The 18,732-nt window shown below is 32.7% G+C and overlaps 1 protein-coding gene across 7 annotated transcripts in view; it reads right to left on the reverse strand.

The window, feature by feature from the left end:
• Positions 1 to 18,732, reverse strand: part of LOC115230030 (innexin unc-9-like) — a 593,624-nt gene that overhangs the window by 314,477 nt on the left and 260,415 nt on the right. The window contains exon 1 of one of the 7 annotated variants that reach the window (XM_036500600.1): positions 11,307 to 11,326. The exons of the other annotated variants lie outside the window; for them this stretch is intronic. Coding sequence (XP_036356493.1) covers positions 11,307 to 11,311 — 5 coding nt within the window. The 5' untranslated portion in view covers positions 11,312 to 11,326. Of the gene's footprint in view, positions 1 to 11,306; positions 11,327 to 18,732 lie in introns of those variants that run through there. 7 annotated transcript variants of the gene reach the window in all.

Consider the following 18,732-nt stretch of genomic DNA (forward strand, 5'->3'; position numbering starts at 1 on the left):
CAAAAAAACAACAACGCGAGGATGTGGTACATGTAAAGAATTAGCAGACGCTGAGGGAAGAAAAGAAAGGTGGTTTTACGTTTCGAGTAAAGCTTTTCTTCAGAAACAGAAGAAAGTCCAACAGAAAAGACGGAGGGAAAAACATCGCCAACGATTTAGGTTACATTTTGAAATATATATATATATATTATATATATATATGTGTATATAATCAAATTAAGCAACATGAATAACTTCGGCAATTTGGTACGATCGTTTCACGCTACATCATTTTATTAAATGTTGTAAGTATTATAACAGTTTTAGAATGTATAGCAATCATCAGCCATTAAGTACCATATTCATTTGAATCTAAATTTTGCTGAACTTATATATATATATATATTTCCGATGAGTTTCTTTTAGTTCCCATCTACCAAATCCACTCACAATGTTTTGGTCAGTCCCAGGCTATAATAGGAGACACGTATCTAAGGGATTCTTGCTCAGAGTGCCAGGCAGTGGGACTGAATTTGTAACCATGTGTTTGGGAAGCAAATTTTTTTATCATACAGCCACATCCTCACGCGCGCACACAATGGGTAGATATACATACATATACACACAAAAAAAGCTAACCCGCACAAATCGGGTATATTATGATGTCCCGTAATTCCTGTAGATCAACAGGTGCAGAAGTCCACAGTCGTAGGGCATGCGCAAAATTTCCATGGTGGAAGGCACAATCCAAGAAAATTAAGTAAATTATTCAATTATTCAAAAGTAGTAGAAGCTGCTTAACGCCAACCGGAACCCATATTATATTACTTGTAGATGCAGTATACCTAATGTCCTGTTCGTTAAATCATGAAGCTACTATCGACTTAAGCACATGCAGAGGGAAAGGGACACATACACACTCAGGAAGGGAGAATAGAGGGCTTCCTGTTAGGTATACGTACAGGAGTATACTGGTAAAAAGTATCAGGGGATCGTGGCAATAACCCGATAACCGTGAGATACACGAGACCGAACCCCCTGTTAGAGGAGGGGGATCATTTGTCTATTATCGCACTTCACTGTGGGTTAAATACTTTCTCGACCGGTAACGTCAGAACGTCTTACTCTTTCGGTGGGTGCAGCAAATTACTGTTTCGCTGCTTTTATTTTAAAAAATGTGTTTACTGTTGGCCAAAATAATTTCTAACCTACACATCCACAGTAATGTAGTGCGTGCCCCAGTCCTGAACAATACAAATCAAAACTAACCCTATTACCCTTTAACTCGTGGACATACTCACCTAGTGAGATAGAGTGTCTAAGTTTCAGCATTTTACTTAAATGCGTTAAAGTCCAATAAGGCTTTGAATATTACAAATATTGTTGGCTCCTATTCTGCACACTAGTCTATCATATATATATATATTATATATATATATATATATATATATATATATATATATATATATATATATTATATATATATAATATATATATATATATGTATATATATACACCACACACACACGCACACGCACATAGACACACTAACATACACACGTATATAAAACAGTGTATACGGCTGTGTGAAATTATATATATATATTTAGCTTATATAGGTAGTTATATTAATGCAGAAATACACGGTATGAATCATCCGGGAATAGACTCGGGGAGCATCTGAGTGTAAGTGTGTGTGTGTGTATGTGGGTGAAAGTATGTAGGTGGAAAGTGTTTGGCTTTGTAAGGCTTGCAAATATGAGGAGCATTGTTTCATGTCTTCCAAATAAATACAAAAATGAAGGGAAATATTAATATAATAACAGAAAGACGAGACGAAATAATACAATTTAGATAATTAAGATTAACCTAGATAATTAAGAAACATTATTAGCGCAGTTAAGATTGATTGCTCTACGGTATATCTGATTAATCTTTACTGTTCTATTAAATATGACAAAAATACGTAAGTATTGATTTCTAACTTTGGAAGAAAGCCATAGAATAAAAGGATAGTTGTGGTCGGCATCAACAGATTAGAGTATATTTCTGGTACTTATTTTATCTACCTTCAAAGATAAAAATTACAGTTGACTTCTTTAAGAGTTGAACTCAATGCGTATTGTCAAAATGCGGCAAAGACAGTCTATCTGGCACTCTATTGATTCTGTTAATCAAATCATCACTCAGTGACAAAATTTGTGAAGAAATATACAGATCATTAAACAATGTATTCAAAGACATGTTCAATGTAATGCAGTAGGAATGCAATAGTTTTAACAATTTTTATATATATCTGTTAAAATGGAAAGCTTCATAGACGATCTAATTTCGAGACTAATTCTCTCCCAGATATTTGTATATGTAGCAAAGAATTCACCAGAGTTTGGTGAAGGTAATAAAAGAAGGAACTATATGATTAGCCAATGATTTTAATCGACGTAAGCAAACATCAGGTTAGATCATTTCATTCATCTATCATCTCAGTATTTTTACCCATGAAATACATACACGTACAGACGGAATTCTTCCGTTATTATAATTGACTTTTCCCTACCTGTCTATATTGAAGAATCCGTCCGTTTTCACATGGAATGTAACGTCGATCAAATAAAGTTATGGTCTATCAAGAGAAAGAGCGTAGATTCTTTGTTGCTTCAATTTTATTGAATTCTGTTTTGGTTTTTCGAATTTTCTTTTGAGCGCAGAAGAAACATGCGTTTTTCGGCATTAATCTCCGTTCACAATTTTCGTAATAATCCCAAGGAAGATAGAGGATTTTTTACTTAAAGTTTTTAATAAGATAAATGATGTGTATACTGAAGGCAAGTAATATGTTCGTGCCTTTATCAAAATAAATTTTAATTGGTTACTTATTGTCATTTACTTATATATTGCTTTTATGTGCTGTATTTATCTTCAGTTTATTTACTTCACTGTATACTTTCTGAAGCTTCTCACTGCTAGGAAGAGTGGCAGAAATTCAATTAACATAATATAAGGCAATACAACCTGTCAGTAATGAAACGTTTGAGACAAGTATGTTAATCGCTAATAAGTGAACAATTTATCTGAATCAGCAAAGATTTGATTGATTCAGGTGTAATGACAGATTATTTTACTTTTAACAACAAATATATCCCTTTGAGTCTGAATTCTTGGCAAAATATCTGCCAAAAGCGATATAATAAAATCGCTTTGAAATGTTCGTAGTAGATTTACAGAGACCAAAGGAACTGTTTCTTATTTGGTTTTTAAAGTGTAAGGCTGTCAAATATACAAGTATAAAAGTGAATGAAATTATGGACACCGATAATTATTGACTAAATTGTGGTTGTTTTGCTGTATCATAACCTTTTTGATAGTATATATATAAATATAAATATAAATATAAATATAAATATAAATATATATATTAAATTGTTATTATATGATTGAACGCACGCGTCTTCCTCCAAGTAAGTTTTATTTATATATATGTATGTATAAATCAACTACAACCGTTAACCAAGTAATTTATGCCAGAACGTAAACGAATTAAAATGGATCCCTGGATTGTTGTATTTTTGTTGTTCAGATTACTAACTGATCACTTCTCTTCAAGTTTTTATTATCATTTAAAATAAAACCAGGAAGGAGAAATTGACAGAGAACGAAGTTTGGTTGAATGAGAGAGAATGAGAGAAAGAGAGAAAGAGATATACAGAGGGAATAAGAGAAAAAGAGAGATACAGCAGGAATAAGAGAGAAAGAAAGAAATTATTTAAGATATTGGTGGGTATATTGAAAGAGAAAGAGAAGACGGAAAGTAAAAGTGAAAAAGGTGAATGAGTTTGGTAGTTGAATGAAAGAGATTCGGGAGAAAACAATGGTGTTGAATTGTAGAATGTATGCAAAAGACAAAATGGTAAAATGAAGGAGAAATAAAATAACCTGCACGCGTGCGAGCGTGGCGGTGCCTACACTTGTGTTCGTGTGTGCGTGTAGGTGCGTATACATGTATTTATGTTCATATGTATTTGTGACGGTATTAGTTGAAAAGTCAGACAGCTTTACGACAAGTGGGAGAGGTAGGTTGATAAATATATAACTAATACAACGATGTATAAAATTGCAGAATGAGAGAACGAGGAAGAATGAGTGTGAGAAGATAAGAGAAAGAAAGAGAGAGACACAAAGAGGAAGGATCGAGATCAATCATTCATCAGTTACATTTTCATCTAAACCTCAAACCACTTAGTGTGTCACGAGTTTATCAGAAAATAGTAGCGTCTTTGTATATTCCTACTATCTGCCACTTTCTCTCTTTCGCACTCTCTCTTCGTGACTCTGTCTTTCTTACTTTTTCCTTCTATTATAAGACGTTTCCTTTAGGTAAATATTTATGTTATTGATTTTTCCAACTTAGCTTGCTTGAGCTTCAAATAATTTCGCATAATTGTTTAAATATCCACATGTTCATTTTTAAGATATCCTTTTATCCTTTCCCTTTTATCTGATCTCTATTTCTGTACGTGTAGGGCTTATTTTCTTTTTAATTTTCAAAAATTCCTTTTTCGCTTTAGATCTTCCGCTTTTCTTTCTTCACATTTTATCCTCCACAGAAATTGAATTTCTTGGTTTTCTGTAGATTACCAGGTCAGTCATAGCATAAATAAGTGATCGTACTTGTACAGTTTAGAGATATGGTTATCAACAAATAGAAGCAATGAACCAAAGTTATACACGACTTGGAACGCTTATGTGTATTTTCTCACTGTCTTTCAAACTACATCAGTCAGAAGGCCAGTAGCATTTAATTAAGCTTAAATCGTTTTACAGCTTTGTTTTCTTTTGCCCGCCTAGATAGATAGGTGACCTGTGATCGATAATTACTTTCACCAGCACATGGTTAGGCAATTAACTTTAATATTTTTGTACAAATTTGTTTTAAACCTGCTCGAGATTAAATTATAAAGTATTCATATAGAACAATCTATAATTAACATGTGAATTATTGGGGGGCATGACATTAATGATTATATATATATATATATAATATATATATATATATGTATACATATATATATATATATATATATATTATATATATATATATATAATATATATATGTATGTATGTATGTATTGCATTTGTATTGGTAAAACAATAAAGCAGATCTTTGAGTTTGCATGAGACAACTGTTTTCTTTAATTGCGCCATATAATGAATAGAAAAAATAGTGACATATTTTTGTTTTCATATATTCTAAGCTTATGTTTTGTATTTTATCTGTGTATCGCCTTGAAAATTTGAAATTTTCATAATCTCATCGGACACTAATATGATGAATATAATGTTTAAATTAGTAAATAAAAATTTTAAAGTAATTTATTTGAGTTAAATAAAGAATGATAATACTCTCTGATTGCTATATTACTTACACGTGATATAATGTGTGGAAGTAGGCGTACGTATATGAGTTAGTTTAGGTGCTCGATCATGTCACTACATGCACACTGCACTTACATGCCATAATACAGAGTAGGTAAATAGCTGTCAAATGGTGGAACACAGTATAGTGTTATAAAAAGAGATATGCGAAAATGTCTAAAAGAAACTCTAATGTTTTTATTACTATCAGTAAATGACAAGAAAGTAAACATAATTATGACAAGTTATATTACATCTAGGCTCGAGATTAGAGCACAGGTTGACAGATTGACCTCTGACAACACATTAGGAAACAAAATTGCGGAGTGTCTTTTCCAGCGAAAGCAATTAAACTTGGCTCTCTATTAAAATAGATATTGTTTAGATATTTGTTATCCTATTAAATATAGAATGTACTGTGTTTATCTCTATTTGTTTGTGTTCTGCACTTGTCGAAGCGACTTAGCAATGAAGGCAGCTTTCAGTGTAGAACTTTTGCTAATATTAGCATAATACACGGCGACCTATTCAACTTTATCACGCCAGTGACGTGTCTGAGATGGTTTCATTAGTTATGTTAATCACTTATAAGTGAGCAATTTATCTGAATCTGCAAAGATTTGATTGATCCAGATAAATGACATTATATAATTATGCTAATATACATTTTGTTTCTGAAATATTGGCAAAGTACCTAACAATATGATATAATATACAGCAATGCTGCTAGACTGGTTTCTGGAGACAATTTTCAGTAAATATACCGACATAGTATCTATCACTTGTGAAAATAAGTTAGGAAAAAGCATGTATTAAAACAGATCAAACACCGCTGATCAAATTCCGCTGTCTCGGACAAGGTAAAATATATTAAATGATGTTGGCCTAGAAATAGCCATAACCCAACAAAGACTAGAATGCTGTTGTTCGAATACATTAAGTGATAGGTTTGTCCAAATCAAGTTTGACCTGAAAATAAACAATAACCATAACTACAACAATATGAAACACGCGTTTCTCACAACTAGAAAGTACATGCAGTGATTCTTCTATGAAATAGTGAAAGACACTGTAATTGTTCGCTCGACCAATTTGAAACAACAACCAAATCTCCGTCAAACAACACGCCACTGTATTGCTATGAGAAGATGAACATGAAATACTGTTGTCCTTAATTTCCTTTAAAAGATAGATGGAATAGATTCGAGCATATGTCTACTTGATCATATCAGATTACAAGCTAAACAACCACGATGACAACAACAAAGGAAGACTATTTATAATTTCATTTTTAATCACGTAACACTATCAAATATATTCATAATTATAGACTGAAGGATACTGATGGCTTTTCTGCGCTACAATATTTTTAACAGTGTATATGTTTACACATAATATATAAGCAAGACAATAAGAGAAGTAAGACCGATCTGTGAATTATTAAATTTTCATAATATAATTCTGATTCATAATGATAAGAGACAGTTATTCTTCCTCTTCATATATTATTAACTTCTAGCATTTCTTTCGGTATTCATTGCAATGCTATAATACATTATGATACATTACAGAAATATAGATGTATGATTCATTATAGAAATTACACATTCAAATCAACATCAAGTGAAATTATTGTCAACAATTGTAAAAATTAAATATAAAGCTAAGAAAAAATATTTTCATAATCACATAACTTGAGACAAACATTAGGATGCGGATGCAGAACAATGGTTTGGAAAAATGGATTATCTTTTCAACACGTGTGGCACTTGCGAGATATGACATAAACCTTCATGAAAAAGAAAGTCATTACAATAAGCTAATAGAGCTCAACAACTGTCTTATAAGTCATGCCTAATTAGTATTGCCTGCTGTTAATCACACGTGCAAGGGTTACCGAGTAAAATCGATTGATATGTATTTTTGACTACTTGATAGATCCTTAGCCACTACACACATTTTTTCTCTCCTCGTTTCTCTCCTTGTTTTTTCTGTGTCCCTTTCTGTAGGAGAGCGTAGGCTCGAAACGTAAAATACTTTTTCTATTCCTGAGCGTTATACTAATACATCTGTTTGTTTTGTATACCACCTGTCTTCGCCTTTTATTTTTTTTCGTAAACACTCCCTATATATATATATATTTATATATATACATACACACACACACACACACACACACACAACACACACACACACACACACACACACACACACATATATATATATATACATATGCATTCATCGAACCAAACCAGTGATTTCTTGACTGTCCTTATTGCAACTATCGCATCGGGATTCCAGCATTAGACATTCTAACGAAGAGAATGGATATACGAATGTAATGATAGACAGATGAGCTGAAAGGGTTGTTCGGGATTTTTTGATCAGTGAGCATAAATTCCTCAATTTATAAAAAATGTTTAGAAGATTCGCCGTAGGTAAGAGCGTACTGTAATTCAATAATATCTCCAGCATTGTCTGCAATTTATGTCACTAATATAGATAAATTGAAATGCAAAGTCCGTTCTCGAATGATTTCTGACTAAGACACGTGTCATTGATTTATCAGTGGTCATTAGTACAACAATGTATCACAGAAGAAAGTAGCTTTAATTTGTTCTTTATGTCCGAATTTAATGCTTCCTTTCCACATAAAAATGACTTCACCTATAAAGAGTTCCGTGTAGTCAATTTTCATTGCTATTGTAAACTAATTATGTGAACTGAGTGCTAACACAGAAGACATTCACTCAAATGTTTAAACACTCACTATATTTTAAAACATTTAGATATTAACTAGTAAAGTAGTGTCGTGTTATCAAAGAAGACATTACTTTGAAGTAGACAACACATTTTTATGTGTTCTCTAAATTAAATTTTCAGATATCGGATCGGAAATCTCTTGTTCGCCAGTCGAAATATGCTTCCGTTGTTTATGAGAATGTAGAAGAAAAAAAGTAAGAAAGAAGATAAAACGAAAAAAATTAAATAAATAAAACAAATAACATTTACAAAAACCATCAATATAAAAGGCAAATTTAGCACAATAACATCGCAATAAGATATTTAGTACAAACACGCCTAGACTGGCAATGTTTCATTTAGTTTCATTATAACAATGATAATTATAAAAAATGATGGACTGGTAATAATTAAGAAAATGATAGGCTATAATAATAATTATGAAAAATCAAGAATATAGGAACATTTATGGCTACAAAAAGGATCATAAAGAGGACGCGTAGTTCGTGACTTTCGCAAATGTATGACAAACCGAATGCACTGCATTTAGATTGTTTTGCAGAACTTTTGCGTAACCTTTAAAAGAACCTCATAGATGGCATTGATAATAAAAGTACGATAATGGAGACATCGAGAAAGCAAAGTTAAGAAAAGGTCTGTAAGGACATAAAAATAATCTATATAAAATGTATCAGTCAGTCGACTAAAATAAATAGAAAGATGAGATATATTAAATACACGTAGTTTCCAAAACGTAAAGTAGGAAAAGAATATAATGAATATATGTGTCTAAACGTCTATGCTCCAAGTTCTAAGCTGCAGTTTTGTACTTGTAAACTGCTTAAATTTCGCGTAGGGAAGCATCTTTTCAAGGTCATTGAATATGTGAAGTTTTTTCTAATACTTTATTTAAGCCCAGGCGAAACCAGATTTATCTGCTGGTTTATTATCTATAGAGAGAAATTCATTTTAAACGTTTATTAGACACACACATACGCGCAGAAAAAAAGCAAACAAAAACTATGCGTTACTTGAACTATAGATGTATTGAAAACTAAAGATATTGAAAATGAAAATGAATGATGTTAAAAGGGTTTTTGCATTAAACATATATTTCACATTTCGCTTATCCTCTGTTTCTAACACATTTTATACAGGCAGTTGTTTTGTTTTCATCTATTTCAGCCTAAATCCAGCAGCAAGATTCCATTGATGTAATCTCTCAAGAACTATATTACTTAACATGTCTTTCCTTCTTCGAAGAGATAGCGTGTGATTTAAAGCAAATTTGTTTACTATTCCCCTTGCTGCATTAGAGATTCCTTCGCTTTTGTGGTGATTTTTTCCCGGGGTCAGTTTCTCATTAACTAATGATCAAAGACGTTCCAATCTTTCCCACACCATCTTTACATATTTGTTTTCGGAGAGTGCTTCTAGACACTGGGTTTCCCTATTCAATGTCATCTTAAAACATTTTAGACAGTAAAATGATACAAGGCTGGTGTGTTTGCTCTGTCTAAAAGTTCTCTGGCCTGTCGTTTGGATTATATTTGCAGTTGTTATATACTGGTCATTATGTTACCTAGTTGAGAGTCAGAATATTCTGGCTACTTTACTAGTGAATTTATAAGATCAAATTTCATCTGGCTGCTCTAATGACCTTCTTACAGTTGTAAACAATATCTCGTGCCGAGACTGTTCTATCAGTAGGCTTTCACTTCACAGATACTCAGATCAAACGACTTAAAATACAAATAGGAAACGAAAAAAAAAGAAGCTCCTCAAAGCTAAAACAAATAAACTAATAACAAAGAACATAAAATACAAAGAAGATTATGGTTTTGTGAATCTCTCTTTGTCACGCACTTTATTTTACTATTTCTTCAAAGAATTCTTAGAAACGAAATAATTATACAAAAGAAAAGGCAGGGAAAAATAATCAAAGTTGAAATAAAGAATTCATCAAATTTCTATCTATTAATAATCACTATGTCTCTAGAAAAGAAACAAAATTATGAAAATTAACTTTTCTAAGAGTCAAGCAGGAGTACCCTAAAGCAGTCGGTCAGTTTGCAAGAAATAGCAGCCAATAACTTTGAAATAAGCCCATCTTAAACATAAAAAACAGAAATGACGTATTCGAAAATGTAATTATAGTGACACTGTTTGAAACAAAGCATGCGATAGTCACTACTTGAGCTTCGTTAATCAAGGCTGACCTGAGGCTAAACAACCAACAAAAATATGTACAATTATTAGATCCGTCATGGTTTGTTGAACCTCACTAATCCTCTTAATACAGCGAACAATAATTTCCAGTACAAACAGTTCACATAAGTGTAAGTTTGCCGTTAGGAAGATAAGAGTCCTCATTCTGAAGGCAAACTAATATATTATCACTGCGTATATTTAATATTTTCTAGCATCGTTAATTTTATCAGATCTTATTGTTTAACCTCTTTATTTCTGCTATGAAAACTAGGAAATGTGACAGGAAAACTTGGAAAATAAACAGAATGATATTTTGGGGGAAAAACTGGGAAATTAATACACTTATTCGTGTTCATGCATTTATGTCCGTATTGTATATGCATGCATGTGCATAAACGAATATGTAAATATATGCATGTGTGCACGAGTGTGTATCTGTATGACAATACATCTAGTAAACACATGCTCACTCTGTGGCACATACATATATATCTACATCAACAGTAATTTCATATACGTGTGTATAGGCATATATACATATATATCTATGTAAATATGTGTATATATAGATATATATGTCTATATGTAATATAACGTAACAAAATATATTAAAGTATATTATATGATATATTATATAAATATATGTATATACATACATACATATATATATATATATACATATATATATCCATATTTATATATATATATATATATATATATATATATATATATATATATACACACACACAGACATATATATATATACATACATACATATGTATATGTATATATATATATATATATATATATACACACATATATGTACATGTCTTTCCGTAGTTATGTATATATATGTAAGGTAGAGTGTTTACGTAGTTTTGTCTTATTCGAATGTACGTATGAAGATATAAAGAACAACAAATAAATAGACTCCAATACACGAGAAGTGAAAAATAACTTACCGCATACTTTTAAGTTTTGATCAGTTCAAGGAATTAAAAGCAGATAATTAGCCAAAAACTATCAGTAAAAGTTTCTAAAATTGTCTTAAACCTATTTCTAAACACCCGTTAGTCATTAACTTCTCAATTTCATCAATTTGCTTCATGGATTTTTGACATCAAAAGATATTAGTTGATTCAAGTTGTGTTTCATCATAATGAAGTCTATACACGTTCAATACACGGCAAAAACAACCGGAATCACAGTTGAAGCAGACTGAAGATTGATTGACTTTTCAAAGATTTGATCATATAGGAAGAACAACAACATAACTGTAAACGATCAAAAAGTCCACATTATCAATAATAAAGAAGCTTACATTCAGAGTTCTTTCTTCTACTCTCTTACGCTGACTTTTTAACTTTGGATAGTTTGGTGTTAGTTCTTCATTATCGCGATGTAAGAAGATCTCTTTCAAATTCACATTTTCATTAACTGACATAGAAATTTTTGAAATGCTTTATTGTTTTTGTTTTTGTATTTTGATTTCTTTTTTTCTTTGTTTCCCCAGTTAAATTCAATCTGTTTACTTCAGTTTTATTGCTTCTTTGTGATATTGTATTTATATAAAATATTTAATCTTCCCGGGCATTTTCCAGAGGAAACCAATAATTAGAAAGCGGAAAATTGTAAAGTTTTATGTGCCAAAAGCGAAAATGAAAATACGTGTACATCTGTAAATCTTTCAAAGAACATAAATGTATCTGAGTAAATAATCTACAATTACGTTGCTCTTAGAGAAAAGTGCATATCAACATGCTCCATAAAATATTCTAGGTTTTGAGTTGGATAATTCAATATCTGTTGGCAGATTTTGTTATATATCTATATTATCATTATATGTCAACTATAAAAGCTACCGTAGATGCTGCCAACAAACTAAATTGGAAAATATCGGATGAGAAATGGTAATCAAGTTATTATTGTCTGTTCTTTGCAAATATCAATATATAAATTGATCAAAAGTAGTTGCTTGCTTGACTTTTCGTGTGTATTTTTACCCTCCCTCCTCTCCGCAGGTCTCTAAATATTGGTAAATCTTTTAGCACCACCGGTAAATAATTACCGACTTTTACAAACTGTTGAAGCTAAGTTTGCTTTGACAACTTTAACCAAATCTAGATGTCTAATTATGGTTATAATTCAGCTTACGTACACGGTGCTTTGTGATATCCCTATACGTTTAGAGAGATAGAGGGAGAGATAGATAGATAGATCGATAGAGATAGATAGATAGAGAGAGAGAGAGAGAGAGAGAGAGAGAGAGAGAGAGAGAGAGAGAGTACAGAATCCTTTTGTAAAAAATAGATTGTGTGCGTTGGCTGTAATGTAGGATATTATAGAAATAAATATGATATTGATTTGATAGCAATGATCTCAAACGTGTGCATCACCTTACAGAGCCCCACGGCTGGGTGGGGATTTGGTCTCTACTGTACCACGCTCGTGCACTTCATGTTAATACCGATTTCTTTATTACCCACAAGGGGCTAAACACAGAGAGGACAAACAAGGACAGACATAGGTATTAAGTCGATTACATCGACCCCGGTGCGTAACTGGTACTTATTTAATCGACCCCGAAAGGATGAAAGGCAAAGTCGACCTCGGCGGAATTTGAACTCAGAACGTAACGGCAGACGAAATACGGCTACGCATTTCGCCCGGCGTGCTAACGATTCTGCCAGCTCGCCACCTTGTTAATACCGATTGGCAGTTGATTAAATTAGCCCCCAGGTCTTGATTGGTATTTTAATTTATCGACTACGGAAGGACGAAGGATAAACTTGACCTCGGTGGGATTTCAAGTTAGAATGTAAAGTGTTAGAACAAATAACGGAAGGCATATTGTCTGATGCTGTAACGCCTCTGCTAATCCACCGCCTTTTAACCTGCATGGCACTCTCTAATAGCAATTCTAATATTTCAGTGATGTGGATCGATCTATGTTCAATAGTTTAGTAGGTGCAATAATCAACTGGAGTTAAGCTTTTCTAAGTTAACGGGGTGAAATAAATATTTCTAATGATTATGAACATACAAATTATTACATTTTCCGATTCTTCAGTAATACCCATTTTCTTCTTCACCGTTCTTTAACGCTAATGGATAACCAGTTTTTGTTATTATCGGTAACAGCTGCCTAAATTATCTCACAGGAAATAATCTGCTAACAATCAAAATATACACAATAACGCATTGAGTCCAAACCTCAACTAGCTTTCCTAATAGATTTCCGAAAAGATTGCATTCTTTAAGTGCATAATTCATATGATATATGGATTCATATTTCAGAGAAGAATACACAATATTTGTGTTTATTTAGAATCAAAGTTTGCTACGTGGTAATATTAGCTGTTAATAATCTGTTAACTATTCCAGAGTGACTATTGAAATAGCTATTAACTCCTCAAAACTAATCTATTCTTTAACAATAGCTGAAGAGACAAAACAACTGATTAGATTATACATTGGTTTACCAGCAGATAGATTTTGCATCCATTTGCTACGTAGCCCCTTAACAGTGAATTTAGTGAATCCGCATCTACGTCTCGCAACTTATCACTGTCTGGTAAAAACTCACCATCTCGTTCGAATCTTAAATTTAATTGATGATGATATATCTACAAACAATCACTTATTTAACGCGTCGGAGTGCAGTTCTGTTGCTTAGCATTATCAGTGTAAATGTATGTACTACTGTGGAAGCACTCCGTCGGTTACGACGACGAGGGTTCCGGTTGATCCGAATCAACGGAACAGCCTGCTCGTGAAATTAACGTGTAAGTGGCTGAGCACTCCACAGACACGTGTACCGTTAACGTAGTTCTCGGGGATATTCAGCGAGACACAGAGAGTGACAAGGCCGGCCCTTTGAAATACAGGTACAACAGAAACAGGAAGTAAGAGTGAGAAAAAGTTGTGGTGAAAGAGTACAGCAGGGATCACCACCATCCCCTGCCGGAGCCTTGTGGAGCTTTTAGGTGTTTTCGCTCAATAAACACTCACAACGCCCGGTCTGGTGTACTACTAAAGAGAAACACACGACAATCTTTGAAACAATTTGCTACCAATATATTTCTATTATTCTGTTAACTGTATTAGTTAGATTATAGATATACTCTTTTTTTACTCTTTTAATTGTTTCAGTCATTTTGACTGCGGCCATGCTGGAGCACCGCCTTTAGTCGAACAAATCGACCCCGGGACTTATTCTTTGTAAGCCCAGTACTTATTCTATCGGTCTCTTTTGCCGAACTGCTAAGAGACGGGGACGTAAACACACCAGCATCGGTTGTCAAGCAATGCTAGGGGGACAAACACAGACACACAAACACACACACACACATATATATATATATACATATATACGACAGGCTTCTTTCAGTTTCCGTCTACCAAATCCACTCACAAGGCATTGGTCGGCCCGGGGCTATAGCAGAAGACACTTGCCCAAGATGCCAACCATGTGGTTGGTTAGCAAGCTACCTACCACACAGCCACTCCTGCGCCTATTATATAATTAATATCTTTGGAGTCTTGGATAGTTATGAATCTAATAAAATTTCAATGAACATGTTTTTAATAGTTGACCTAAAAGGCACTCGAAGAAAGAATTCGATAGATGATAATAACAAAAATGGACTCTCCCGTCGAAGACACCGTATGAACATTCAGCTTTTTGCCGAACGACATGCGCAAAAGATTTGATTATAGTTTTTGCCGCACATTAACTCACTCTCTCTATCAAATCGACGTTTTCTGAACAGGTGTACGGTGTACCATGCGTCAGGTGTCGAAGTGATCATAGAGCAACTTCAGATGAAGTGTTTGACTCAAGAAAACAACGCACTGCTCGGTCTAGGATTTGAAACCACGATCTAGCGATCGTGAGTGCAACACTCTAACCACTAAACTATGCGACCTCACTAATAATAACAATAATAATAATAATAATAATAATAATAATAATAATAATAATAATAATAATAATAATAAGAAGAAGAAGAAGAAGAAGAAAAGGAAGGAGAAAACAAAGAAAAAGAAGACTTGAGGCAGTGAACTGGCAGTATCATAAGAGAGTTACAAATAAAAAATAAACAAGAGTGCGGAAACGAGAAATTTCTGAAACTTTTGAACACTTAACGTATTACTTGGGGTAGATGAAATGTCTGTCTTGCAGACATTTGTATTTGTTTTTGTCTTTTCGATGCTGCCCACCATGGCTTCTTTCCAGGTAGTAGTACAAAGCCGGTGGCAGAGGATAAAATTCATTTTTGAAGACAATAACACGGAAGGTTTGAGTAACAAAAGATAAACAGGAGGAAAAAAAGATAGCAAACAATCAGACACAATTACTGACAGAGACGTTAACTCTTGGAAAAATATATAGAAAAATATGACAGCTAATCAAACGGACATACTTGTAAACACAGACTTTTGATACAGACTAGTGTCGAAAACGTAAACTTCGTACCCCCAAAACTATAATAGTAGTTTTGTTTGGACATAGGCTAAATCTCAGGGAAGAACTAACGATTTTTTGCCTCAGATAATTATCGTGATACGGGCTTGGAAGAATGTTACAAACATCTATTTTGTCTGAAACGTAGGGGGATTTCACATGCCCACAGAAGAAAGTTTGGATAAAACTCTGGCTATTTGTTGCAGAATTCTCGCTTATTATTACAGTATGACTTCCTGTAATAAAGCTTTCATATAAAGCTAGCAAACAATTTGACAATAGGGTTTACACCTGATTGTCACAGGAAAGAGCATTCGTTGCGATTTTGGCGCTTGATCTTTTGCTACCTTACAAAAGGAATTAGATGTCTTCTACGTCATATTAATAATGCTACATATACACAAGAGGTTGTGAAACTAAAACATCATCTTCTTAGCATCACCATCGTAACATTAATTATCTTCAGTATCCAGATAATATTTTTTCTCCCGGACATTGACCTGAAGGTGTCGAAAATCTTCATCCTTCACATCAATCACTCTCTACATTGGAAGAGTCTGTAAATGTAAACACTATTTTCTTCACTAACAAACTGACACAAAATAAAAAGTGACATTGCTAGCACGTTTGAAAAACAATTTAATTTTTTATCATAAAAGATATTAATTAGTTATATAATTAAACCTGGTTTCAAATTTTGGCACGCGACCAGCAATTCTGGGGAAAAAGTAAGTCATTTAAATCGATGCCAGTACTCTACTGGCACTTATTTTATCGACCCCGAAAGTAATGAAATGCAAAGTTTACCTCAGCGCAATTTGAACACCGAATGTAACATTGGAAGAAATGCTGCTAAGCATTTTGCCTGCCTAACGATTCTGTCAGCTTGCTGCCTTAAGTTTTATAATTGATATAGTAAACATTATTTTATGCAAAGCATTAGCTTTCTTATGTGGGTCTTATTCTATATTACATAAAATGGATTTGCATCGAGTATTATTTTGACTTACTCTTTGAGAAAATACTTATACGTACACAAACACACATAAATACAAACACACACACACACATACGTGCGCAGACAGACACTTACACACACATATATCATATATATATATGTATATGTACATCTACATATATATATATGCAAATACATATATATATTTATATATGTGCGTGTGTGTGTACATGCATAGCCACACGCAAACTCACATACCTTATACATGTATAAAATTTAGCTAGAAGGTAATGTACTGAATACCAAACACAAGCAATTCTAAATTAATTAAAATTTTGTTATTAATTAGGAAAAGAGCACAAAAGCCTAACGGTATTTGTTGGTGCCTCGTAGAGAAAAAGGGAGATAATTTCTAGAAATTAACAACTAATCTTCCAGCATTTTCTGACATTGTGAACGGAAGAAATGCTGATGTTTGAAAGTAATTGATGATTGTGGCATGTCTAACTGTTTTAGAAAATAACTAAAACGAAAGGGTTGTGCTATACAAATTTTGTTAATTTAGACATACATACATATATATGATTAAACTATCGAAACAGCTGTAAGAAAAATTAGGATAACATTTTGAATATATGGAAGATTTGGAAAAAAAATATGAGTGAATTCAAACGGGAAGTTAATCTATACGGAGAGAAGGAGGAATTTAATAAAATTCTAATAGGATTATGAAAAAAAAAAACCAAACAGAAAAAGACTTATTTAAAAAGAATTGGAAGCCACCTTCGCTTATGCTCACGAATAATTTATAATTGATATTATCGAGTATCCAAGGGGCATAACTGTAAATTTAGTATTATATTTATTTAGGTAAGGGTATGGCATAATTTTTAGCACGAATATCAAGATAATTAGCGGAATTCCTTCTGTTTTACTTTCTGAGTTCAAATTCCACTGACGTTGATTTTATCTTTCATCTATTCGGAGTCGATAAAAATAATATCAGTCGAGCACTCGAGTCAACATAATCAACTAGCCCCCTCCCGCGACAAGTTTTAGGTCTTGTACTTATGACAGAAAAAAATTATGCTTGCGATGAATTTCATTTTAGTATATCAAAAGAAGGTCTACGGCACAAATAAGTTGAATATTTTGTATTTCTAATTAATAATTGAAATGTGTAAACTATAATATATTTTGTATTTCGAAACCCATTACAACACAACGTATAAGTAAGAATAGCTAAGCAAAATCTTATGTAAACATGATCAAATTATATTTTTGATTTGTTTAATTCAGATTCTCTCAAACCTAGAAATAAATTCATTTTCTTCAGTTAGGCAAAACCTTTTTATAAAAGCATGATCGGAATACATTTTTAATTCAATTAATTCAAATCCACAGAGCCTAAAAAAACCCCCTCTTCTTGTGTATGCTACCTGTATTTTTAAATATAGTAATTTTAAATATACTAATTTATTTGATTTGTCTTTAAAATGCTATTAACACGTCTTCACAGAATTTGAAAACTCTGGAACTCTTTTTCTTATTGTTACGTCATTTCCGATTAAAAAACAAAACTGCCAACAAAATCATTTGAATATTAGAATTATATTATGAATATTATTCAATTTCATTTTTCTAATATTTATAAATGTAATCTAATGAATAAACAGTTGAATCGATTATACCGAACCACCTAGAAATTTATAGACTTCACAGCCAAGGAAGGAATCTCTATTTCGCTGCTCGACCTGCTAGAAAGAAGAAGTAAATTCTTTAAAACTAAACTAAACAATCTTACGTATGTAATAACGCACAGGATAATATCGTCGCGGAAAGTTTATAAGGGACTTAGACGGTGTGATCAAAGCTGGAACGCTTTGAGCATATGTCTGCTTAAACAGGACTGCCTAGTGTTAAGCAACAAAATTGTTTAGTCTTGTGCTTATGTAAGAAATCA

This window comes from Octopus sinensis, linkage group LG2 (genome assembly GCF_006345805.1).
Source record: "Octopus sinensis linkage group LG2, ASM634580v1, whole genome shotgun sequence".
NCBI lineage: Eukaryota > Metazoa > Mollusca > Cephalopoda > Octopoda > Octopodidae > Octopus > Octopus sinensis.